Source organism: Grampus griseus (assembly GCF_964374135.1).
Source record: "Grampus griseus genome assembly, chromosome: 18".
In the NCBI taxonomy this organism is placed as follows: domain Eukaryota; kingdom Metazoa; phylum Chordata; class Mammalia; order Artiodactyla; family Delphinidae; genus Grampus; species Grampus griseus.
In genome coordinates this window covers 678,477-704,567 of record NC_139012.1, presented here as the reverse complement: position 1 = coordinate 704,567, position 26,091 = coordinate 678,477, and the positions used below count along the sequence as shown (strand labels likewise).

General features: G+C 61.2%; 1 protein-coding gene across 1 annotated transcript in view; it reads right to left on the bottom strand.

Annotated features, from left to right (window-relative positions):
* Nucleotides 1-4,188: 4,188 nt before the first annotated feature.
* Nucleotides 4,189-26,091, bottom strand: part of GAS6 (growth arrest specific 6) — a 32,804-nt gene continuing 10,901 nt past the window's right edge. Inside the window, exons 3-15 of the mRNA XM_082675970.1 lie at nucleotides 24,346-24,370; nucleotides 22,910-22,972; nucleotides 18,593-18,715; nucleotides 17,732-17,854; nucleotides 15,403-15,525; nucleotides 14,729-14,850; nucleotides 13,981-14,099; nucleotides 13,517-13,706; nucleotides 11,444-11,608; nucleotides 10,278-10,446; nucleotides 6,875-7,047; nucleotides 5,488-5,716; nucleotides 4,189-4,616 (exon numbers count right to left, since the gene is read on the bottom strand). Coding sequence (XP_082532096.1) covers nucleotides 4,465-4,616; nucleotides 5,488-5,716; nucleotides 6,875-7,047; nucleotides 10,278-10,446; nucleotides 11,444-11,608; nucleotides 13,517-13,706; nucleotides 13,981-14,099; nucleotides 14,729-14,850; nucleotides 15,403-15,525; nucleotides 17,732-17,854; nucleotides 18,593-18,715; nucleotides 22,910-22,972; nucleotides 24,346-24,370 — 1,776 coding nt within the window. The 3' untranslated portion in view covers nucleotides 4,189-4,464. The remainder of the gene's footprint in view (nucleotides 4,617-5,487; nucleotides 5,717-6,874; nucleotides 7,048-10,277; nucleotides 10,447-11,443; nucleotides 11,609-13,516; nucleotides 13,707-13,980; nucleotides 14,100-14,728; nucleotides 14,851-15,402; nucleotides 15,526-17,731; nucleotides 17,855-18,592; nucleotides 18,716-22,909; nucleotides 22,973-24,345; nucleotides 24,371-26,091) is intronic.

Sequence of the window (26,091 nt, the reverse complement as noted above, 5' to 3'; positions counted from 1 at the left end):
TCTAGTTTTATAGTTTTGTGTCTTACTTTAGATCTGTGATCCATTTTGAGTTGCCTTTGTGAAGGGTGTGAGGTCTGTGTCTAGACTCGTTTATTTGCACGTGGAGTCCAGGTGTTCCAGCCTTCTTTGTGAGGAGACTGTCTTTGCTCCATTGTGTTACCTTTGATCCTTTGTTGAAGATCAGGCGACTATTTTTGTGGGTCTGTTTCTGGGCTCTCTGTTCTGTTCATTTATCTCTTTGTTTATTCTTTTGGCAACACCAGGCTGTACTGACCGCTGGAGCTTCATAGCAAGACTTGAAGTCGGGTAGCTTCCTCCAACTTTGTTTTCTTGAAGTTCTTAATTTTAATGCAGCCCAATTTTTAAATATTTTTCTTTATCATGAGAGCATTTTGTTTTATTTTCTATTTTAAAGCAATATTTCTTTACCCTAGTTCATGAAAATACTCTTCTATCACAGGGGTCAGCAAAGTTTCTCTGTGAAGGAACAGATAGTACATGGTTCAGGTTTTGAGGGTCCGTAGCTGTGAAGCTACCGCTCAGCCCTGCCATTGTAGCAGGAGAGAAGCTGTAGAGAATCATAAGTTAACGGGTGTGACCGTGCGTCAATAAAGCTTTATTAACAAGAACAGGGGTGCCTGTAGGCCCACAGCCTACAGTTTTACATTATCTTCTAAATGCTTTACAGATTACCTTTAGATTTAAATATATGCTCTACATAGAGTTAATTTTTTCTGTCATATGAGCTGGGGTCAAATTTCCTATTTCTTTAATGCAGAGATTTCAACAGGGATGATTTGCTCCAGGGGACGTGTGGCAGTGTCTGAAGATGTTTTGACTGTCTCAAGTGTGTGTGTCTGTGTGTGTATTTGGGGGAGTACTGGCGGCAAGGACGGAGGTTGCAGGCATGCCGCCAAATACCCTAAGGGCACAGAACGGCCCTTCACACAAAAAGCCGTTATCAATCAATCGGTAGTATCTGAAAAACAAACAAAAGAATGAAATACAAACAAATATCACAGCTCTTCTATTTAAAACAAAAAAAGCGAAACTCTGAGATCAATGCAGACCACAAGTGTCAGCAGCATAATCCACCTGAGTTCCTCCTTCCTGGCGCACAGTCAGACCCATCCCAGCTCCATCTCCATGGCGCACAGTCAGACCCATCCCGGCTCCACGTCCATGGCGCACAGTCAGACCCATCCCGGCTCCACCTCCATGACGCAGTCAGACCCATCCCGGCTCCACCTCCCTGGCGCACAGTCAGACCCATCCCGGCTCCACCTCCATGGCGCACAGTCAGACCCATCCCGGCTCCACCTCCCTGGCGCACAGTCAGACCCATCCCAGCTCCATCTCCATGGCGCACAGTCAGACCCATCCCGGCTCCACGTCCATGGCGCACAGTCAGACCCATCCCGGCTCCACCTCCATGGCGCAGTCAGACCCATCCCGGCTCCACCTCCATGGCGCACAGTCAGACCCATCCCGGCTCCACCTCCATGGCGCAGAGTCAGACCCATCCCGGCTCCACGTCCATGGCGCACAGTCAGACCCATCCCGGCTCCACCTCCATGGCGCACAGTCAGACCCATCCCGGCTCCACGTCCATGGCACACAGTCAGACCCATCCCGGCTCCATCTCCATGGCGCACAGTCAGACCCATCCCGGCTCCATCTCCATGGCGCACAGTCAGACCCATCCCGGCTCCATCTCCATGGCGCACAGTCAGACCCATCCCGGCTCCATCTCCATGGCGCACAGTCAGACTCATCCCGGCTCCATCTCCATGGCGCACAGTCAGACTCATCCCGGCTCCATCTCCATGGCACATAGTCAGAAGACGTGCAACTCTCTGTCTGCCCCAGCCTCGTGTGCAGTCTGGCCCGGACTGGGTAGCAGCAAGGACGCCAATCTAGCCAGTACAGCTGGGGAATGTCTTGCAGATTTTGGCTCTCCACTGGCCATAAACTTTTTCTTGGCAGTAGTTAGAATAACCCCTGGCGCCCAGTGGAAGTCTATGGAAACCTCAGTAGGAAACAGTTGTGGCCCTCGCTCTCCCCGGAGAGAAGATGAACCCAAGGTGGTCAGAAAGCCCCTGAGAGCTGGCCTCGGCTCCGTGTGTCTGTGAGGCCAGAGTTTCCAGTCCCAGAGCTCAGCATGTGTCTTGTCTGCTCTCTGGCCATCCTGGCCTTTGTGAGCGGGTGGGGGCTGGCCTGGGGAGCATTCCGTAAGAACATTCCAGAGCTGCCTCCGGAGTGGACAAAAACCAGAGAGGATGGCGGGAATGCTGTGGTGACTGGGCTGAGAGCAGGCCCCAGGGTGGCTTTGGGCTCCTGAGGCCACATGGGGCCAGAGGGTGGGCAGCAGGGGGTCTCCTGGGGTCGTGGGCGGGACTGCGTGCCCCCATTTCTCAGAGTGGTGCTCAGCGGCTCTGGGAGACCACGGGTGGCAGGGGAGACCCCTGCTCCCTGAGCTGATGGCAACCGTGCCTGGTCCTCCTGGTCAACATCAGAGTCCCCAGGAACTGGGCTCTCAAGCCCCCAACGGACAGTGTGAGGCACGTCCTACAGCTCCAGGCCGCAGCCTGACCAGTTCAGCCCACCAGGCCAGCCCCCAACCCGGAGCTGGCACAGGGGCCTGGGCTGGGGTCCACTTAGGCTGTGAGCCAGACCACACGTCCACTCCGGTCACGGATGGAGGAGGGGGCTCCACGGTGCTCTGGGAAGAGGCTGGCTGGAGGCGGACTTTGCACGAGGACCAGGGCTCGCCGAGTCCCCTGACTGACCTCCCTGCCAGCCCTTCTGTGCAAATCACTTGAAGAACTCTCGGGCTAGTTTCCTGAAGTCCTGAGTCAGCAGAACTCTCACCCACAGCCCAGTGAGGTTCAGGGACGCCTGAAGGAGTGCACCGTGCCCACAGCTGGCCTGGCAGAGGAGGGGCCCAGACACATACATGCACGCTCATGCACACACACACAGACACACACACAGAGACACACACACAGAGACACACGGTTTGAGGCAGGTCGGGGAGCAGACAAGTGGGTTCAGGCTGGCAGGAGGACATGGGTGGCCCTGGGAGGGGCTGACCCCGGCTGCACGTGCCAGCCCTGCTGGGCCCTGGGGTCCGAGCGCCTCTGCCTCTGGGGTCCTGGCCGTCACCTTGTACCTTCGGGCCTCAGTCTGGTCGTCTTAGGTGAGCTCGGCCCACGGGTCCCGCCTGATGGGCATCTGTGGTTGCCAACCCCTCCCCTGTGTCATGGAGACCCCGTCCCTTCCAGGGCACGCCAGCTGCCTCTGCCCACGGTCCCCGGGGTCACTCCACTTGCCAGTCCCGCCAGCCAGGATCGAGAGGGAGCTTCTCCACCTGAGGTGCCGCGGCCACTCTGCGTCCCACGGGCTCCGCACGTGGCTGGGCTGGGGTCCTCGGCCCCCGCCCCTCCTTCCGCCCCTGCTTGTCTCTGGGTCAGGTTGTGACTGTAAACTCACGTTCAGCAGCGGCGTGGGGGGAAGGCGGGCGGGTGCAGAGACCCCGAAGCCGCTTTGAGGGATTAAAGCCATGAAGCTGAAATGGGGCCGTGGGACCCTGGGCTGCCTGCCTGGGAACACACTTCAGGGTTTAGTATTTAAAAAAATAGAACCTCAGTCTTGGGGTGGAGGGAAGCCCCACCGGATGCCGGAAACTCCCCTGGGACCCTCTGCTGCGACAGCGCCCACAGCCCCAGACGTGTCCGCAGCAGCTGCAAACGCCGGGCTTGCTCTCCCCCGTGACCTGGGCTGGCGTCGTGGTGTCGTTACTGCCCCCCATGCTCCTGGAGCCAGAGCGAAAGGCCCGTGCGCTCGACCCCCGGCAGACCCGGCTCGCTCTACAACGAGCAGGTGCCTTCCGGCACCGCGCACGGCCTCCCGAAACGAGAAGGTGGGAGAACCGAGGCTGCGGGTTTGCACGGGGAGCCGGTGGCGCTGACCTGTGGTGCCTGCCCGTGGCCGCGCAGGCAGGCGACCGGCACTGCCGCCTCCCGGAAAGCGGCTCATCCCCGTCTCGGGGACGCCGGCGGCAGGCGGAAGGGATGCCGCCTGGAGTTAAAGCCGATGGGCCTGGCGGACCGCTCTCGGCCTCGGACCCCACGACGGCTGCGCCGCTGAGTGCCAAGGGGCAGAAAGCGCCGACACAGAGCTCGGAAGTTTCCGTAAACGTTTTATTTTTCCATAGTTTTAGGTCAGAGAGAAGCATCTGGTAATAAAAATAACAGAATTCTCTTCCCGGGTCCGCTCGGGTGGTGCTGAGGTGAGTCCGCTATTTACACATATGTTACACACGGGCAGGGAGGCCGTGAGGGGAGCTGGCGGGCGAGGGATCAGTGTCTCGGGCAGGGGTGCGGGGGCCTCCCGCTGTCCTTCCTGGTCTGGGAAGAAAGCTAAGCGCACGTGGCTGTGCGGGCGTCCGGCGGCAGCAGAAGCCTAGGCGGCCGGCTCAGCTGGGGGGCAGGAGTGGGCCGTGATGTCGCTGTGCTTGTAGATGGCCTCGTCCAGGTCCAGGACCTTCCGGTTGACCTCCAGCGTCATGCAGCCGCGGTAGAAGGCTGTGACCGGGGCCGAGGTCACTGGCACATCTGGGCCGCGGGGGAAGAACAAACACGTCTCAGGGGGCGAGATGCCCGGCGTCTGGGGCCTGGGCTCCCCGCTCTGCGTCTCCGGCCGCCTCGAGGGCACGGTTTCCCATCCCTGCGGAACCCCTCCGTCTGGCTCGGGCACACGCCCTAGGCAGGTGGTGAACCGCTGCCGCCAGGCTTGACGCCGCACCCCGGCCCCCAGGAGCGCACACAGATAGTCAGATCAATTAAATATTATCTTCTCGGCCCGAATGAGTCATGCCCAGGGCTTCCAGGCTTTCTCTCGTCCTCTTCAAAGCTCTGCTTATTAAAACCAAATGCACTCTGAGTCTGCCAGCCAAGACAGAGATGCCGCCGTCTGTGGCAAGTGGACACCCACCCTGAGGGGTGGGAGCGGACGGGGCCTTACGTGAGGCCCTGGCCTCGTCCTCCTGCCACCACTTCGCCCCGATTCCTGGCTCCACCTGACCAGACCTGAGCCCCGGATGCAGGAGGGGCCGGGGTCACTCTGCCTGCTGCCATGGCAACTGGACACCAGGCCTCAGGGGCGAGGCTGGCTGGGGCGCTGGGGCACCCAGCCCCCAGCGTGGCCCAGTGGGCTGAACCCTCCTCACTAGCCTTGGCCGGAGCCACCGTCTGATGCCCACGGTTGGGGGTGGGGCTCCTGGAGGGTGCGGGAGCCGGGGAGGGGAAGCTTCAGGCTGCCACTTGGCCCTGCAAGCGTGTTCTTAACCTGAACGCCACACACAATGGCAGGCCGGGGCCGACACCCAGCGAGCACCTGATGCAGCCACGGGCTGGCTGCTTCCCTCCTCCTTTTAGTACAGAGCAGCCCAGTTCTGCTTGGGGCGAGCAAGTTGGGGCACCCTACCTGGCAGCCCCCCGACGAAGGTGAGCACGGAGCCCTGCAGGTGCCTCCCGAGGACGGCCAGCCTCTCCTGCAGCCCTGCTGGGCTCACTTCACTCTGGCCCTTCGTGCCGTCCACCTCCAGGGTGGCCTCGTCCTTGTTCACAGAAACGGTCACAACATGCTCCTGGCCGTCACAGACCTTGATCTCCATCAGGACCAGGGTGACGCTCTCCACGGCCAGGACGACCAGCTGTGGGGAGAAGCACGCCTGAGCAGGGGCAGGGCAGGTGGAGTGGTGGCCAAGTGCCCGCGGGCCCTGTTGTCCTGCCCTGTCCTGCGGGCCTCCTGCGGGCAGGGTCGCCTGCGGCCGGGGTGTGACAGGGACTCAGTCTCTACTCGGGTGAAGGAGGGGGCCACCTGGACCCTGCAACGTGATGGAGGACGAACAAATAAAACCACACACCCTCGGGCGGGAGCTGGGGCGAAACACGCTCCAGAAACGGGAATGCACATGCATCGGCCTGGGCAGAGGTGACCCCAGTCACCAGCGTGTCCACAGCCGGGACACAGGCTAGGGCTGCCCCTCCATGTGGAGCTGCCACAAAGCACCACAGAGGGGCCCGGGCAGCAAATGCACACGCCAGGCAGAACACGCCTCTGACAACACAGGGCAGAGGCGCTGTGATGACTGATGGCCCTCCCCTCCCTCCCTCTCCCCGCCCGGGGAGGTGGTCTCAGCTGGGTGGGCCTCGGGGCCGTTTGTCCCAAGTACCGGGACGGGGGAAAGCCGGCCTGGGCAGGGCGCGGATCCGCGCCCATCAGCTTGCAGACCCGCTAAGAGGGGAGCTGGGTGGCCCCCGCGGGCAGGCTGACTTGGTGAACACACCCCTCTTAGGACAGAGGTGAGAAAATAAACCTATTTCCGCCACCTCTTAGCTGTTCTCTGAGAAAACAGTGAGTCCAGTCAGCACGGTGTTGGCGTGGTGTTGGGAGAGTCGGGAGAGGGGGGCTGCGTGGAGGTGATGGACAGCGTGTCCAGGGGCATGTGCCCAGAGCTCCGCCTGCGTCCCCAGGGGGCCGCGTGACAAGGGTCTGGGGCACGTTTGCACATCTTTTTCAAAAGGAAGATCTGATCTATGAGCAAAGTCCTTTGGCTTACATACGAGCAATTAATTCAAACTGCTACACCACTGAGCGGGTGGGAAAGTCTCCCCACCGCACAACTGGCTTTCGGGAACGCAACACTGTCCCCGAGCCACGCGCGGCTGCTCTGACCCTGGAGAGAGACGGGGAGGGTGGGCTGGAACCTCGAGGGCCACGGTGCGGGCCGCAGCCTGGCTGGGCACTGGGCGCTGGGGCAGCAGTTCGTCCTCAGGGGTCGGGGGTGGGGTTGGGCAGTGAGTGGTACCTGCTTTTTGAGCTTCTTGGTGGAGTGGTAGTCGACCAGGGCCACGGAGAGGGCCACGGCCTGGTCATTGCCCACCAGCGCAAGCAGCATCCCCGTGTCGGCGGCGGGGCGGATCCGAGCCACGGCCTCTACTTCCCAGGTGGTCTCGGTCCCGACGTCCGGCGATGTCCGAGCTGCAATGAAGGCGGCACATCACAGGGCGATCCAGACCCGAGAGGCGGGGAGCGAGACGCGGCGAGCTCAGCTCCCCCGCGGCCCCGGGCAGCAGAGGACGCCGGGCGGCGGAGGAGGTGGGAAGCCGGTAACAGCCTCCCAGAACCCGCGGTTCGCGCCAACAGCTGGGAAGTGACGGGGGCCGGGCTCTGGACTCAGGTCTGGGCCGCAGTCCAGAGGCCCCAGGCCGCCTGAGGATGGCCATGCCGCCCGCTCCCCCGAGCGCCCCTTCGCGTGACCACCGGGCCACCTAGTCCCGCCGGGACCTCAGACGCGCCACTTGGGCCGTGCTCAGCCCCCGGGCGCCCCCGACTCCCTCCCCGCAGGTCAGTTGAATGGGGCAGGCGTCTCAGCCTTCGACCCTCTGCACCTCAGCTGCGGCCTTGTGCAGCCCCGCAAGCTGAAGGACTTTGCAAAGTTAAAGACGCGAAGAAAATGGACGCTTCCACGAGCCCCACTCAACAGCACATACGATCCTACATCCCGAGCTGCGCTTTTCTACCGTCACAGTCGACGCGTCCGCGGGTGAGGTTTTGTTCGGGTGTGTTAGACGGGCCGCAGTAGGTACCGCGTGTGGATTAAACCATACGGTGCGTGTCACGTACACGACGCATCGGAATGAGTATACATGGTGCACGCCTCTTGCACAAACTGCTCCAAAGCACTTGTGGTAGCAGGGCTGCATTCTGGTTCTCGGAGGGCGAACGCCACCTCACGTTTCCTCCCCACGTGTGATCACCTGCTGCTGAAGAGGCCAGACAACCTCCGCCCTCTTGGTTTTTAAGTGTTTCTACCTCGTGAGGATGTCAGGCAGGGGCTGCTTCGGCAGAAGGATGCTGAGGCCACGTCTGCGAACATTTGGGCTCGGACCTCGCCGTGGGCCGGTCTCTCCCCCCAGTGGACTGTGTGCCCCTCAAGTCGTGTGTGCGTCCGCATCCCAGAGGGGCCTGTACGGCCAGTCCCCATAATTGTTCATCGAATCGAACGCACACAGAATTGGAAAAAGGAACTGACCCAGCCTTCTCCTCTGCTGCCGAGCTCCCCCTGCACCCCTGCGGCGGGGGGAGTATGTTCCCTGCTGAGTCCCCGGACAGAGGAGGCCCGCGGCCTGGTTGCCAGCAGTGTGCTTAAGGCACCGACGCCTCGGCTCCCCTGGGGAGTTTTCTCGGGTGCACAGTGGGGTCAACCACACGCCCCTCACCGAGGGCTTCTCAGGCTTTGAGACCCAGTGAGTCCAGATCCACCGGGACCTGCTGCTGAGGACAGTATCTGTCATTTCCTAATGTGTCCTTTCTGTGTTGTAACGTGAGAACGTTGACGGTATAGTTCAAGACACATTAAAAAGCATAGAGTTCTAACTACCATTTGGCCTTTGTTGTCACAGAACTTGAAGATCAAAACCATGCAGCAAAAGCGCGAGCAGACCGCAGCAGGCACGGTGACGGGCGCAGGGACAGCACTGCAGCCAGTGGAGACCGTGCCTGCGGTGTCTGCGTTACCACAGTGTTAGTGAAAAAGGAATGAAACACTTATGCTCCATGATGTGATATTAAACATCACAGGATGCTCTAGGGTTGCACGTACAAAAACAAAGACTGAAAGAGTGACGTGTTTTGTATGAGGTGGTGCGATTAGGGGTCAATGGTTCTTTTCTAAAAACGCTTCAGTGACGTGGTGATGCTTTTGACAATTAAAGACAGAAAGGGGACAGTGACACAAGGTCTTGAGAGGATGGCCCGACTTGCTAAGGAGGAGGGAGCAGGCCCCACGTCCTCCGAGCTGGACGGGCCCTCCTTGAACTTGCAGGCCACCGGGGCAGTGAGGTCTGAAGGAGGCAGCAGGCCACCTGCCCTCCTGGGCTGACAAGCAGGGCCGGGGTGGGGTGGGGGGTCACGTGTGCGCCTTCAACCACGAAAGGCTCAGAGTCTAGGAACAGAGAGGGGTGGGGGTACCCCGGGGACTCTCTCAGGGTGAGAGTGTGGAGGGGGGAGCAGAGCCAGGAGCGGGGGCCTTCACAGCAATGCCAGGAGCCTGGCAGGAGGAGTGGGCTGCGGAGAAGGGGAGGGGGGCGACCCTGGACCCTCCCTGGACCAGGTGTCCACCTGGGACTGCCGGGCAGCCCGGGCTCTGGATGCCTTCCCGACCCTCGGAAAGAGGCGCACGGTTCTGTGCGAGCTGTCCCTGGGCCGGGACCCAGGGCTCTCCCAACATCCTCAACCTGGAAGTCACTAAGGCCCGTGAGCCCAGGCACGGTGACACCTCGGGGCTGCAGCTGGTGCCCCCTGGGAAACAGAGGCTAACTTCAACCCTGTCAGAGGGGAAGTCGGGGAAATCCTGGGTCCAGACTCAAATGGAACCGCCACCGTCCCCGCCCCCCGCCCCCGACGTCCGCACCGTCCAGGTTGACATCCCCAGAGCGGAGGTGGCAACGGTACCGCCGGGATTTGGAACATTCACTCATTTCACATAAAGCTGACATCTAAGTGCTCACTTATCAGCACGGGAGGATTATTTGTCTTTACCGTAAAAGTTGTCACTGATGGATAATAAAAGGGAAGAGATAGTTGTGGTTTGTTCCAGGAATGAAGGGCCCTGCTTCACAGAAGCCAGAGGGACTCCGGGCCGACCCTGTGTCCCCTGCGGCAGCACGCTGGCCCCCAGCTGCCCACCCCGCCTGCTACGAGGCCTGCTCCTGTCTCCCCGGGCGTGAAGGAGAAGCTCCTTTGCTGCCTCCGTAGCGGCTGGAAAAGCCCGGCTCCTTGGGGCCTCTCCCCTTCTCGTCCTTCTGAAGCTCGAGCTCAGGGACTCCTTGAGCCGTTGCCCCCTCCCCACGGCCCACGGCGCTGTGACTGCAGTGCTGGGCGTTCCCGAGGGGCTCCGTCTACATCTACCTGGATGAGGCTGAGCCTGTCTTGTCTCAGAACCTTCTGGGAAGCTCCCCTTAGAGCCCTGCATCCGCCTGCCCGTCTCGGCCACCAAGCACCGGCACCCTCCTCCGTCCCTTTTTTCCCAGCCCTGCGCCCTGGGAGTGGGCCTGTGCCCCGCCCGTAGCCCGGGGGCCGTGAGGCCGTCCCTTCTGCCGTCTTCCCGGTACGAAACTGCTTCCTGCTTCTCTGGTTTTTAGTGTATTTCGGCGTATTTTGGCTGCAAGGACAAGCACAGCCATCCCGATGCAGCAGCCAGGACTCACCATAATCCAGGCTGTAGGAGGCAAACCCTCTCCCAGGGAAGAAGGAGCCTCTTTCGGTCAAGGAGAAGCACTGCATGTTCACGTTCGCCTTGACCGTCTCCTGGACGGTGGTGTCCTCACCGTCCAGCCAGTGCCAACTCCTCAGGCAGCCGTCCAGACGGGGGTTCATCTGGAAAGACAGAGACCCCCGGTGGCTTCCTGGTGCCGCCCGCTCCCACAGTGCCCTCCCGGCGCAGGCACGTGGAAATCCACCACTAACGTGGATGAATCCTGCGGGGGGAGGTGTTTCCACTACAGGCTCCGCGCTCACAGAGGGATTCGCTGCCCGACTCCAGGTACACGGCACACGCAGCAGCACATCCGCGCCCCACCCGTCCTCCTCTGCCTGCACCCGGTCCCCACTCATCTAACAGACACAGGGCGCTGACCACCACCTGGAAGGATGAGGGCGAGGGGCCCCTTCCACAGAAGCTGTGCCTGTGCTCCTGCCAGGCGCCCAAAGCACCTGGAGTGTGTAGGGCGGGGGCTGGGGACCCGCAGCTGTGCACTTGCCGCGTGGCTCTGCGCACATCAGGTCGCCCCAGCCTTTGTCTGTAAAACGAGGAGGCATGAGGCACACGGATGGGACTCTGGGGTGTGGGCCAGCCCTCTGGAGGGAAGGTGCTGCCGCCACCACCCTCTACTCAGAACCTCAGCGTGCTGGACTCACGTCTCGTGTTCAGTGTGGAAATCAGACCCGGAACACCAGGGATTCTGGCCGTGGACATCAGCACACCGGGGGAGTGGGGTGATGAGATGGGACAGGACTTTGGGAAATGACCAATGCCAACCTCCCGTTAGGTCTTGTTTCCCCTGTGGGAATCCCGGCAGGGTTTACAACCCAAATGTACTTGGGAACTGCCCAAAAGAGTTGAGTGTTCCTTTTGTTAAAGGATAAGTTCTTTGTGATTTATCTCCTCTGCAAAATAGATATTTTTATCATGAATTTAGACGAGAACGCGAATGAGTTGCGTAGAGAGATGGTGCGGTGCGTGACGTAGCCGCACTGCGGCTTGTTAGGGTCTAGAGATGCTTGCCTCCCTCCGGTCCTCTCCCGGGGCCCTCAGGGTTAAACCCTGCGCTCAGCCACCTGGGCTCCGACCTCAGGGGCTAAGGACAGTACTTACAGGCTGGACGAGGTCTTTCTCCTTGAAGGGAACGCCTCCCACGGTCAGGTTCAGATGGTACAGTCCTCTGTCCAGCTGGAACAGGTCACCGGCCACGGCGATCTTCATGACAGCATCCTTGTTCACCTTGATCACCAGGTTCCGTTCGAGCTCCTCAACAGAGATCTGAAGAGCACAAGTGCTGTGAGGGTGGATGTGCACCTTCTGAAGGGGCGCCGAGCCTTGGGTACCAATTCCCATCACCACCCAGGGCCAAGAGACCCCCAGCCTCGGGGGGGCCACGTTCCCATCACCACCCAGGGCCGAGAGACCCCCAGCCTCGGGGGGGCCACGTTCCCATCACCACCCAGGGCCGAGAGACCCCCAGCCTCGGGGGGGCCACGTTCCCATCACCACCCAGGGCCGAGAGACCCCCAGCCTCGGGGGGTCCATGCTCATCACCTGTACTGCTTCCCTGGCATCTATGGTGTGGCTCCGACCCTGCCGGTTTTGGTTTCCCTCCCAATGCTACTCCCTCCCCCTGGCCCCCCCTCCTCCTGCAGGTGAGCCCACCTGGAGCCCCTTCCCCATCTCTGGACCCTAAATTAAGCCTCAGTCAGGGAGCTGCCTTCCGGGGGCCTGAGGTCACTGCCCCCTTGGGTCAGCCCTGACACCTCTGGCCCTTAGCTTCTCCTACCCCTCACTGGGCACTTTGAATACACGAGGACACATGTTGCCTCGGGATCTCCAGCAATAGTGCCTGGCACGGACTGAATGCTGACTGAACGTATGAATTCTTTCTGAAACTTGGCACTCTTTCCTGCTTTCCTTGTAGGAAAATTAAAAAATCTGTCACTCTATACACGATGCATCTTCCTAATGACCCAGAAGCCCCTCAATTTCCTTTCTGGCTCAGGTGGAGAAACATTTAGGTACTGGGTCTGAATTTGGTCAGGAGACAGCAGTGTGCACATGTGGGGAGCCTCAGGGGTAGGGAGAGTGGGCAGAGGTCGTTGTGGAACTGGCCCTGCACCTCAAGGACCAGTTTGTGCCTTGGGTGGGCTGGCAGCCACGTGCATCCACTGGTCATGCCTCCTCTAGCCCCTTCCCCTCGGGCAGTGTCCCAGCCCCGCTCGGGACCCTCCTGCCCTCAACCGCGGGGCAGCGGGTTCCCACGTGTGGAGCTCCCTCAACCCCGAGACGGCTTCCCTCTAGATCGACTGTTTTATCTGTAACTTTGCGGAAGGCATCCCTCCTGCTGCTTTGGAGATGCTCGTGCTTTAAGAGTCCAGGAAAGGAGGAGCTAGACGCCACCGACAGGATGGAAATATTAGCAAACGTCTACACTGTTTTTATTCGCAGAGACCAGGGCAAATTTTTCCATTTAATCTTCACTTCTAGAGGAAAAAAGAATGCTTTTCCCATTTCTCTTTCAAGCACTTACTTCTAAAAGCCCAGTTCCAACTAAGGTTGCCTCCAAGTTTGGGGAGGGAGCCTGCGTGTCACAGGCTGCTTTGCGCCAGGCATCATGATGGAGGACACAGCAGCAGCTCCAAAGCCACCGGCTGCAGTTCAGGCTCTGGGCGGTCACGGCACCTCCCTCGAGAGGCTGGAGGTCAGCGTGAACGGAGCAGGCCAGGGGGGCAGAGCCTGGGACGGCGTCACGAGTCACGTCTGACCCTGCCCCATACCGAGAGCCGGGCCCCGGGACCTTGGCCGGTTCTCAGCCTCGACGCGACTGGCAGTCTGAACCGGCGGGTCCTCGAGGTGGGGAGTCCCGAGCCCCCCTGGCCTCAATCCAGCTGCCAGGGAACCCCCATGCCCCCTCACAGCTGTGATAAGCAGAAGTGTCTCCAGACACAGCCAGGTGTCCTCAGAGGAGTCACCCCACTGAGAATCACGGCCGCTGCGGTGGAAGCCCTGCTCTGCTTTTGTGAGGACATAATGCCCATCTGAGCGCAGGCTTTCTGGCGCGGGGCCGTCCTGCCGCGGCTGCACCCACTAACTGCTGAGTGAGCGAGTGCAAGTAGATGCTGGGTCCTCGGCCCAGGAGCCCCGGGCCGGCCCAGGTGGCGCAGAGGGGGCCACGCTCACCGTCTGCCACGAGCCGTGGTTGATGATGGGTCCGCTGCTGGTGACGCGGCCCACGCCCTGGTAGCGGAGCTGCAGCTCCAGTCGGCCGGCCCGCAGGCCCAGGACGATCCAGGTGCTGTCCCGATGGCCTCCGGCGAAAAACAGGACGCCCTCAGGATCGAAGGTCCTGAAGTCGAACTCAGCCACCAGTCTGAGCGCGGGCAGAAACGAGTGGGTTACACGCGGGTCGTGGTGCGTGACCCCTCCCGGCGGGGCTCGCCTGGCCTCGGGAAGAGCCCAGGTGAGCGGGCCGAATGCCACCCGCACCCCAATGCCAGCAGCGAGTCCCCAGGGAGGCGTACAGCTGGCACCAGCCCTGAGGCCCCCGCGGCTGTGCTGGACTGCAGGCTCCCCGGCCGGGACACGAGCACGGGGCTGACTTTGCCCCCCGCCGCCAGGCCCAGACGCTCAGGCCGTCCTCTCACCTCGTGGGCTGCAGCCGTTTGAAGCGCAGCCTGATCACGGGCGTCCCGCTGAACATGCGGCCCAGGTACAGCGACTTCACACTCTTGGCCACGTTGAAGGGCACGCAGGGCAGGATGTCCTTCAGGAGCGGGGAGCTGGCCTCAGGTGGGGGCCCTCGGCCGGGCTCCCACTGGAACCCCCAGGGACCCTGCTGCCCCCAGCCCAGCCCACCACGGGGGTTCCCAGGGGAGGCTGGTCTCCGATGTTTTCAGAGGCCCCCGCTCCCTCCTGGCAGCTTCTCCAGCACCCTCCTTCCCTGTGCATTTCCCTTCTGCTTTCATATTTTAATTATGGAATATTTCAAACGTACGGAGAATAATAAAAACAACTATAAAATGTTGTAAAACAAGCAAAAAATGGAGACCTTGAAGTTGTTTCTAGAATGTTCCCTGCTCTACGATGCGGCTTCTCCACTACCTGGAGGGCCACACGGTGGGAGCCCCGGGGGGGGTCACAGGGCAGCCAGGGCAGGCCTGCCCTCACGGTCAGGGGGCGCCTTGCTGCCCACGCATCGCAGAGCCCGGGTGGGGGCTGCGGTCACGCGTGTGTGAGTGAGTCACACTGGGGAGGAGCTGAGGTGGCCACAACCACACATCGGATGGCACGGCCACGCCTCCCACCCCGCCTCTCCCCACAGGCCCGAGGACGCGCTCCCAGCCAGCCCCACGCGGGGCCACAGCACAGCCGGGAGGCCGGGCCAGGCACTACCTCGCAGGTGTTCATGTCCCGGGACAGCTTGAGGCCCCCGCGCCCGTCACAGTGGCAGGTGTAGCTCCCAGGGGAGTTGACGCAGGCCTGCTCGCAGCGCCCCTCCGCGCACTCGTCCACATCTGCCAGCCACAAGGAAGCGCCTGAGTCCACTGACGCCACCACGCACCCTGCTGCCCCATCACACCGCCACGGACGTGAGTCCCCAGCCCGAGACCCGGGAGCTCCAGGCCCGTGGCTCCCGCCCAGCTGGCCGGCTCCTTCCTGGGGACGCGGGACGGAGGCCGTCAGCATGGCCAGGTCAGCATGGGGCACAGGGACAGCCTGGTGGGCGGGCAGGGCCAGGACTACCCCATCCCCTCCCTGGTGGAGGGGGCAGCCGCTGGCCCCAGGCAGGAAGGCGGTGGGAGGGAGCAGGGCTCTCGGCGCCCCCGGACTCGGCTGGGCTAGGCCGCACCGACGGCAGGAGAGAAGCCCGTTGCCCAGAAGCACAGGGGCCCCGCCTGGTCGGTCTCCCTGTGTCTCTGGGGAAGAGGCCCAGGTGCACAAGGGGCGCGCGTCATGTCGCAGGTGTGCAGGACCCACACGAGCGCTCAAGCATGCTGTGCTCCTGGGAGAGCAGTGCCCTGCGCACGCGTGTGTGTGCGTGTCCCGTGTGGTGTCGGGGCGGGTACCTCGGCAGGACTTCTCCTGGGAGCTGAACGCGTAGCCCTCGTCGCAGAGGCAGGAGTAGGAGCCCGGCAGGTTCTGGCACTGAGCCTCCCCGCAGGCGCCTGCGTCCGCACATTCATCCAAGTCTGCAGGAAAAACCAGCTGTGTTTCAGGTCCACCAGGCCTGCTGGCAGCCGGCCCGAAATGAGACGCCGCCAGCCAGGCTGGGAACCGCCGCTGAGAGGCATCCAGCTCTGCAGAGTGAGCACAGCCTGGCCTGGCGGTGTCATCACTGCACCCCGGCAACGCAGCCCTCCTCCCCTCCCCTCCCCCATTCCCTCTCCCCTCCCTCCCCTTCCCTCCCCCTCCCCTCCCTCCTCTCCCCCTCCCCTCCCCGCTCCTCTCCAGCCTCCTCCCTTCCTTCCATCCACTGGGCTTTCCAGCCCCAACCCAGGAGCAGGGGTTGGGGGGGGCACTGCTGATCAGGGGTCTGGTTGAGAAGGCTGATTCCAGACGGTGTACAGGGCACCACCTGGCCGGGCTGCACACAATTGGTGCTTAATTCCAATGACTGCAGTCCAGGAAGGTAAAAAAGTAACTCCTGGGGCCCTTTGACTAGAAGTCCCAGCCTGCGCCCTGGAGCCCTGAGCTGACCACGGAGCCCACCACTGCCTGTCAGGCCTCACTCAGGCTCCCTGGTTCCAACCCCCTCCCCTCGCACCGGGGGCTGCCCGTGGGAAGCCAACGCCACAGTCGCTGTAACTGACAATCAAGGGTCAGTCCTGAGGTTCCAACCCCTCTGCCCCTCTGGCAAACAAGTACAGAAAGCCTGCAGTTAAGAACTGGTTCCTAAAGTGACAGAGGGACTTTCTAGAAAGCGCAACCGTTACTTCAAATAACATCGATTCCTCAGAAGGCACACAGGACCGCATGCCGCAAAGACTCATGACCTCATTACAAGGGCAGTTGAGCGAACACAGGCTTTCAGATGTGGAAACTAAGATTTCTCCCCGCGATCAGTCGTGGGAAGGAGACAACACAAAGGGCACCTGCTCCCCGCAGGGAGCCTGTAAACCTACACGGTTCCACATCGTCAGGACCCACCTGCACAAGGACCAGACTGCAGCCGTGACGCGGGCTGCTCCGTCCTGAGCAGAACTGAATCTCTAACTGCACAATTCCAAGAACTGGCCTCACGAGAATGGAATTAACACTATTGCTCATAATAATCTATATGTTTGTGGGCATCAAAATAATTGTAGCTGGCTCTGCCCCTACATGTAAGCGGACACCTAAAACCGTCAGCAGAGAGACGCTACAGACCCACGTCAACGTCGTCCACCCTGAGAATACAGCGCCTATGTCAGCACGAAGAAGACAGAAGACGGACCTTCACCCCTAACCCCACAGAAATGGAACGATGTCTGACGGGGGATTCGTAAGCAGCTCTCCACAGGGAACTGCCCTCAGGAAGCCCCCTTCCTTGTCACTTTAGCAGAGCCATATTGCAGCTGGCTTTCGACCAGGCACCCCCACGCTCTACTCATCTCAGCCCAGGCACTCCTCTCAGATCTCTTGATCACACAATACCTCACCTAACCTGTCTCTTCTTTCTGTAGATCAAAGGAGTAGAAATGAACAGATGACCAGATCTCCCCCCAGCTTCCCGTCCAGTAATCTCCCGAACGAACCGTGTGACCAAGATCGCATCTAGAGGGAGGCCGTGAGGAGTCGACACGCCCGCACACAGTGGGGGACGGCAAGGACTCTGACCCCCCGTCTCAGGGATTAACTCAGATTCCTTCTCTGTCTCCCTTTAGAAGCTTTCAGGCCCGGGCGGAATCTTCGGAGGTGGTTTCTGGGGGACTCTGAGGACGCCATCTCCCCAGATCGCTGGCCTTTTCTGCCGGTTGTGAGCGCTGGTTTTGTAAGCAGTGAGCAGTGGGACCCTGGGCTCCCTGCCCACCCCCCCACCCCCGCCCCAGATGTCCTGGGCCCCGACTGGCACAGAAGCCTCTGCTGGCTCTGTGGCCTGGAAGGAGGCCTGGCAGCCGCCTCCCGTCCTGGGGCAGTAGGCACGGCCTCCCCCGCTGGGCCGGCCCTGTCCACAGGTCCTGGTGCCTCAGCCCGTGTGGAGGTGCTGGGGCAGCTCCCCGTGGCCGCGGACATGCCCGGGCATGTGCTGTGTCTGCAGGACGCCCACAGCCTCCAGAGCCTGAGGGACCAGCCACGGCCTGCAGCCTCTCGCAGAGGAGCAAAGCGACTGTGGCTTCAGCCAACCGGCAACTTGGCAATCGCAGAAGAAAATGGGGGAGGAGGAGAGAGGACGGCAACCAGGACCCAGGGCCTCACCGTGGCAGGTCCGGCCGTCCAGGGAGAGTGCGTAGCCGCTGTAGCAGCCACACTGGAAGCTGCCCGGCTTGTTGTAGCAAATCTGGCTGCAGATCCCGCTCTCCTGGCTGCACTCATTGACATCTGGGAACAGGACACAGGGACGGAGAGCCAGAGGTGACCCACAACCCACCTGGAGCACGTCGCAGCGCCTGCATCTCCGACCCCATGGGATCCACCCTCAGATCCTGGGTGGGAGGGCACAGGGGCCCAGGGCTCCCACTGCAGCCAGGGGGCCGCCTGAGGGTTCTAACCACATCCTGGGGGTTTTCTGCAGCTCTCCGCTGACCCTGCGCACTGCAGACTCAGAGAGTCTCTTGACTCCTTTCTGACAGCTGGGGGGCCGCGCCGGGCGGGGCAGCTACAGGGCACTCTTACTGCCCTGCTCTCAGGAGGGGTCAGCGCCCTCCCCGCCCCCCCCCCCGCAGGAGGTGGCCTGGCCAGAGCACAGTTCAGGGCTCAGCACGGTGGGTTTTCAAGCTGGGTGGCGCCCCACCCAGGGGGCAGAGGCAAGACCTCCCGCGCTGTGCAAACATTCGCGCTCTTGGGAGGACCCCGCCCGCCCATCTTCTCCCGGGAGCTGGGAGGGGGCCAGCCAGCGAGGGACCTGGACCCCTGGCCTGCTGCCCTCCCACTTCTCCTCTCTCTGCTCTCAGCCAGATGGGCCGGTGCGGCTGTGTCCCCGGCGGGGTGGCAGGCGGCCCGGCGGGGAGAGGCGGAAGAGAGAAGGACTCAGGGCCCCACCAGCCCGGGGCCCTCGGGTGGCCCTGCAGGGAGGGTCTGACGCCTATGCCCAGGCCCGCCCCCAGGCCATGGCCTTACCTCTGTTGCAGAGCCGTCCCGCCCAGCCGTCTCTGCACTGGCAGTAGAAGGTGCCCATGAGGTCCTGGCAGACCTGGGTCCCCCCCTTATCGCAGGGGTCTGGGTAGCACTGATCCGGCAGCTCTGAGTTGGAAGGAAGGAGAAGGCGGCCCTGAGCTGTCCCTGGTCGGCTGGGAGGAAACCGAGGCAGGTCTGGGGCACTAACGTCCCCTCCACTGGCCCCGGCGGGCCGCACAGGACACCCATCTCTGGGTGGGAGGGGGTCACAGACCAGGCTGGCCGGGCCCCGCCGATCCCAGGAAACCCAGGTCAGCTCGGAGGGAGTGGCCGCCCACCCCCTGGGCCCGAGGTCAGGGCCGCGGCCCCGGGGCAGCAGAGGAGAGGAGTGGGCCTGGCTGGGCCCCGGGAGCTTGGACCTCCCAGGGAGCAGGTCCACAGGGCCCTGGCCGGTCCACGGGCCAGCCCGGCAGACACAGAACATCCCCTCCCCCGGCGGCCGTGTCCACCCTGCCAGGCCAGGACCCCTGGCCTGTGGGGTCCAGTTCGCACAGAGGGCGCCCACAGCCTCCCCGCCCGCCCCTCGGGTGGGCCTGCTGCCTCTGCCTCCGCTTGGACACGGTCCAGGCCGTCCGGGCCCCGGGCTCCGCTGCTCCCCTTTCTCTCCGACACGCACCGGCCCCACGGCCTGTCGGCTTCAGCGGTGCCGGTGACCAACGGCCACCCTGCTTCTCTGATCGTCCTGCTTTCAGTGGAGGGGAACGGGGCACATTTCCCGGGGCCCTGGAGACGGCAGGGCAGCCACCCGGCCAGGCTCAGCCCTGCGATGCCGCCCTTCTGTGTGCCAGCGGCCACTACCTTCTCATACCCGGGCGTCCACCTGCAGCACCTGAGCCAGGCACTGTCGTGCGTCTATTCACCGAGCGACGGGCCCGTCTGAGCGCTGGGAAGCCCACGACAGGTGGCCGCGGTGCTTCCGCCCTCCCTCTGCCCCCGCCCCGTGTGGAGCTGAGGTCACCACTCACTCCACAGCCTGGTCACTAGGAAGAGGCCAAGCCAGCACGTGACCATTGAGAGCGCCAGGCGGGCACTCACCCCCGCCTCTTCACTTCTTTCTCAGGACGCTGACGTCTCCAGCCGGACGCTGGTCTGGGGACAGTGTTTCCACCATGGGCTTGCTCCTGGTCCCAGGAGGGCAGTGGTCCCTGTGTCCCCCGGCTCAGCAGGCCTCGCGCCAGCCCCTGTCCTTGGCATGGACCCAAAGCCGTGCTTTTTCCCACTGCGTCCCTGTGGGTCTGGGGGCCCGGTGACCGGGGACCCCCTCAGGGAGGGCCCAGCATAACTGTTTGTGTACGCAACCCTGGAACCCACATCTCTCACTGGGCTCTCCTTGTTGCCTTTCCACGGGACCCCCCAAAGCTTGCTTGTTCTGCACAATTACAGCCAACAAAACACTCGCAAGTGTGCCCCGAACACAGCACCCCCGGGTATTTGGAGACTCATGCACAGCTGTCCTCGGCGGACTCAGTGAGTGCCTTCCGCCCCAAGCAAGTAGGAACTGGGTCTGGCGCTCGGAGAGTGAGGAAGGGGGTCCAGCGGTCAGCCCTGTGGCCCCCGTGCCGCTGTAACGAGGGCTCCCCCGGGGCGGCGGGGGTCAAGCCCAGTGCCAGGGCTGAGGTGACAGACGGGTCTGCTTCCTGACACTGTCTCCGCAGGACGGGGCTCTGAGGGGGGCAGGGAGACCGGGGCGGTCGGGGGGACGTGTGCTGGGGCCCGAGGGTCCGGCTGTTCCCCCAGCAGCACTTGGCACGTCAGAGGCCCTGCAGGAGGGACGGGGAAGATGGGGTGCGTCTCCACTCGACATATTTGGTGAAAGACTTAAAGTTATTTCAGAAGGACACACCTGGCCTCATTACCTTTGTCTGGAATTTGCCTAGAATGCCTACCCGCCGCCCCCCCACCTTTAAAAATCAACCTCCCCTGGGGTGGGACAGCCCCAGGAGATCCCCACAGGGAACCTAGCTGGAGAGCGGCTCTTATCACAGATAAGAGCCCTGTTGGGAAGCTTATCTGTAGGGCAGAGGAAGGAGAGTGTTTGCAGGTGCCCCTGAGCTTCTAGGAATTCGGTGGACGCAGGCAGCCTGCAGAGGGGCTCGGGGCTGAGTCAGACCTGAGCCCCAACCCGGGCCCCCGACAGGCGGGAGGCGAGGGCACGATGGCTGAGAGAGGATGGAGGGAGAAGCGGCTGCTATGTGGACGGGGGTGTGAGGCACCTGCTGAGGCCAGCAGAGGCCTGTCTCAGTGGCTTTTGCTCCCACTTCCAGAAATGTGTGGGTGTGACGAGTTATAAGCTGGGAAATACATGCAAATGCGGGCCGTCGTCCTCACGGAGGAGAAAAGGCACGGAGACCCTTCCTCGTGGAGACAGTTGGCCAGGACTCCGCAGACGGCATCGCCCAAACCCTCTGGGACCCAAAGGCAGAGCCTCAGAAACCGATCCCGGACCCCCGGGGGAGGCACATCTAGAATAAATGACCTCCTCACTGCATCAGAGACGCCGAGGCAGGTTATAAGCTTAAACATGAAATATCAGACAACTTCTTATAGTCTCAGGAAAAGGACAGCCTGAAACCCAGGAAGTAAAACAAACTCATCAGTTCGAACACATAATTTAAAAAGAAGGAACGGGTATGGCAAGTTGACAGCACCAAAAATCTGCTACAAGTGAAGCGGAATGACAGGAAGCTGAACTGCTGTGATGCTCCCATGTCTGCCTAAGGCCGGTGAGGTCCCGCTCAGCCTGGGGGGCCGAGGGGCGGGCTTTGCTCACGTCAGCCGGGGTGTGTGGGCGTGGGCTCTGTTCCCTGAGTGCACACCGGCCTCTGCCCCTCACTTGCTCTTGGGAGGCTGCTGAAGGGTCCGTGGGGAGCCCGGGCCTCACAGCAGGGCCCCTGCCCTCCTTCAGTCTCTCACTTCCTTTGTGCGCCTGGGCCGGGCTGGGGTCTGTGACCCGGGGCGAGACAGGCAAGGCCAGCGGCTGGTACGTGGGAGGCTGGGTGACGGGTCACAGCCGCCGAGCCCTGCCCACCAGGCCCTGGTGCCAGTCCCGGTCTTCCACCCGCCCTGGGCGACCCCGCAGTGCAGGCCCGCATGCAGCGCAGGGCTCCCCGTGCGGGGCTGGCTGTGCGCTCAGAGCCTGTCTCCTCACCGGTGGAGCCGGTGCAATAAGGCAGCTGACAGCCGGGCCTGGCGGGGACGAAGCGGTCACATCACAGAGCTCTCCGGCCACAGCCGGGCCTGGAGTCAGGCTCGGCTGAGACGGGCCTGGGGGTCTACGTGTGGATTAAAGTTCGTGCAAAGTGTCAGTGTTACGTATGATAATTTAAAATAATAATAAAGATGCACGATGAGCTGAAGAAAAATTTTGCTACCTTTAGTACACATGGCTAATTTGCAAAATATATCAACAGCTCCTACAAACTGGGGCAAGTAGGCAAAGACTCTGAACAAACTACCCACAGAAAAAGAAACCCAAGGTGCCTCAACATATGAAGCTCAGCTTTACTCATGAGTAAGAAAAAAAGAAACTGAATTGACTGGGGGTCTTTTTTCACTTTTTCTACTGAAAGATATAAAAAAGTAAGAAGCAATACACTGGGCTGGTGCAGGTACTGGGAGAGGCACTCCCGCCCTCCACCGGGGTGGGGGGTAACGGGGCCGGGTCTGCAGCAGAACTGAAAAAGAACACAGCTTTCCCTCTGCAAGTCCACTCTATTCTGCAGATATTCAGACAAGGAGGTCACTCTGGCTTTGCTTGTTACAGTATAAAAACTGGAAACGGCCCAGGTGTCCGCCAGTGCACACTGGTTAACAAGCACGCTGCCCACAAAGCGTGAGTGTGGACGCAGCCCCACGTGCTGGCCGTGCTCGTGCTGACACAGGAAGCGTCTGCGAAACGTGGAGGGGAAAGGGCGGTGGGGTCATGGGTTCAGGGAGCTGCCACCTGTGTGGAAATAAGAGACTCCGAGCACATTCCTACGGGTCTGAGAATATTCTTAGAACCGGTGGCCGTGGCGAAAGGGCCCCTGACTGACCAGGAGGCAGGGCCGGATGCACCTTCTCTCCACCTGTGAAAGGTTTACACTTCATACCGTGCGAATTTCCTGCCTGTTCGAAAAGCCAACACGTACTCGCTTAGAAAAGGAAGTTCAGGGCAAAGGAGAGGACCTCAGGCAGGTGCCGTGGCTCCAAAGACAATGGAAATATAGCAAAACCCCAAGACCCCAAACGCAGGGGCTTCGAGGAAGGAGACAGACTTACTTTGCACGCAGGCGATGAAATCTGTGTTCCTTTTGTACGGAGATCCATGTTTACTGATGCATTCTGCAAAACAGAGAGGGCAGGGCGCCACCTTCCGGCACGGGGCCAGCAGACGTGACACTCTGGAGGGAGACTAGTCACGCTGACACGGAACATGGAACACCGTCAGACGAGAAGACGTCTCCGCCCATGGGCAGAGCTCTGTCTCCCAGGAGCCTTGGGCCCCTGCAGCCTCCTGGTGGGGTTCTTTCTGTCGTACAGAAGGCTCTCCAGTGGCACTCAGGAAGCTTCTGACCGTGGTCAGAGGGCTGGCCTCCATTTCAACCTGACCCCCGCTTGGAAACAGTACCCTTGGCTTGATGGTCAATCTCTTTGGCGAACTAGCCCCCTCCTCCTCTGTGCTGTCTGACCGCGTGCTCCACACGGAGGCCAGGGGTGGGAGGGACCACAGCATCCGGATGATCTGAACTTGAGCTTGGGCATAATGGGTGTTGGTTGAGCCACTTCACTGGCCCTTTGGTGGGTCGCTGCTGCCCATCCGCGCCTCGGAGGATGTGGGCACAGGCAGTGGATAGCATTGGAGGTGGCCCGGGGGCCACTGTCGCCTTTGCCTCAGGATACAAAGCCATGCACCCGGGAGCAAGGCCGGCAGGGAGCCCGGATGGGGCTTCTCAAGGCCAATCACAGGTCCACTACGCTTGTTGCCAGATACACACCCACAGAAGGTACCTCTACGAGGCTATAAGGCCAATGGAAAATTTACCAAAATGCGCTTCACACAATTAAAGAGGAAAGCCCTGGAATACTTCTCTCTCATTATAAGTAGAGACATAAAAGAACCCTTGAAACAGTGTCGATTAAGGAACAGTTCGCAGGGGAACTTTCAGGTCTTCCTGAAAACACGGGACCGCCTTCGCCTTTTTCCTCTCGTTCTCCCCCAGTCCAGGCCCCCCCGCCTCCACACACAGACATGACTGGCGCTCGGGGAGCGCCATGACTGCTCGACGGCCAAGGCTGTTAGCCTGCCCGTTCCTGTTGTCCAAGTTAAACAAAAGCACGTTTTAATGTTCTCAGCTTTAATTAATAACATGGTATCAACAACCAGAGTCCGCATAAGCAAAAGCTCTCTGGGGTCTTCAGTGATTTCACAAGGGCAGAGTCCTGAGACCAAACAGCCCGAGAACCACGAAAGCAATCATATTTCCAGTTAACGAGCTGAGCCTGGAATCAGAGTGGGGCAGAGGTCTGCAAACAATGGCATCGGCTGGAGGTGACACTAACGCGGTCACTATGGCATAAAAGACACAAACTAGGGCTTTGTCCCGTGAGCCCTGGAGAGCTCCCAACTCACTGTGCGATTAAGCAGGTCCTTCCGGGAACAACTCGGTGATGAGGTGTGAGGCCCCAAACAAAAGGAGGAAATGAGTCCAACTTACCTAAGTACCTCGGATAAAAGTACTCCTGCGGAAAAAGAAAAAGAAAAGGCAGCGGTTAACCGGCAGAGTGCCCGGCATCTGGGCACCACCCCCTGGCGGCTGGTCCACCAAACCTCACCCCTCTCCTCCAACAGGAACGGTCAGGCCCGGGAGGCAGGTGCTTGAGGGAGGACGGCTGCCCAGAAAGCCACTTTCTGCCCTTGAGAGGGCTGGGGGAGGGGACGGAGGGAGGGGGCGTCCCTGGGGCCACGCAGCTTCTGCAGAGTGATGTCTGCACACTGACACCAGACCTGCGGTAACCAGCAATGCTGTGCGGGTGAAGCATCTTTCAGGAAGACAGGAAACATGCCAAGAAAAAGGCAAGCCTTGGACCCCCGTGGCCGCAGGGGCCCCTCGGGAGCTGGGAGGCCTCTGTGGGACTCCCAGCAGCTACAGTACTTGTAAAACAAACAGCTGGATGAGGGATGGAGGGTGTAGACGGGGAGTGCTTTTATCCATGACTGCAAATTAAGAGATGGGCGCTGGGCAGTGAACGTCAGGTGAGAGAACACCTGCCTGTGCCCATCCCGGCAGCAGCTCCGGGACCCACACGCTCTGATGTCCCGCTCAGGGCCGATCGCTCAGGGCCGGTCGCGGAGCAGTTTGGCCCTGTGTCCCCTCCCTGACGGAACCAATGCTGGGTGTCACCTGCTTGCTCACGACCACCCTCCCAGGAGGGTCTTGCTAATCAGCCCCATTATCACAGATGAGTAAACTGAGGCTCTAGGCCGGCTGTGGAGTCTGACGAGTCCCGTCCCAGGGAGGGCGGGGGCGCCGGACCCCACGGGGCCCGTGCTTCACGCCCGCCGGTCCCCCACCGCCTCACTTGTCCCCTCCGCTCGTGCTTGGCCGGGGCGTCCCGCGAAGACGCGTTCAGATGTGCTTTTATGAAGTAGCGTTCTGGTAAAGATGCTTCTGTAAAACTCAGCTTGTTTCAAAGAAAAGTAAGGACCAGAGCAAGCTGGGGACTCATGCAACCCTTGCGAGGGTGACATTCACGCGAATGTCAGAGGCAGGCAGGAGGCGACTGCCCTCCCCTGCGCTCCCAGGCCCCGACAAGGCTGGCTGCACTTCTTTCTCCTGCTTTCAGTCCCACACCGGCTGGCGCTGGGGACGGGAGACAGGCAAGTCTGGGGCCCTGGGACGAGAGCTCTCAGGGTCCCGGGGGTTGTGGCATCTTTCGGGGTTAGAGGGAGAACAGAGGCCACTGGGCTTTGCAGAGGGAGGGAATTTGGTTCTGAAATAAGACTCAGGATGGACGCAGGAAGTTCCGCTCAGGCTTAGGAAGCCGAGGATTAGACCAGGCTTGAACGTGGTCAAGAGCTGCGGGGCAAGCACCCGATCACACACACGGTTACACAGCGCAGCCCTCCGGAGAGGCAGGTTCCATTCTTCAAGGTCGTGACTAGCTAACAGTAATGTGTAATATGTTTTAATACTGAGCCCTGCTGTTGTGAGAACTCAGGCTCCGCAGCCCTCCGTGCCGCCCTGCTTCCCGCAGGTCTGTGCACGGGAACGTGTGGCCCGAAGCTCCTTCAGGGAGCTGCGCCCAAGGGCAGCTGCGTCCACCGGGGTCTACAGTGAGGCTGCACGTGCTCCGGAGCCACAGGAGAAACTTCCCTGTGAGCCCCTCCTCTGTCTCTGCTACTTGTGACCTGCCCCCCGCACAGGAAAGGAGAGCAAATCTGCTTTACCCCTGAGCTCCTC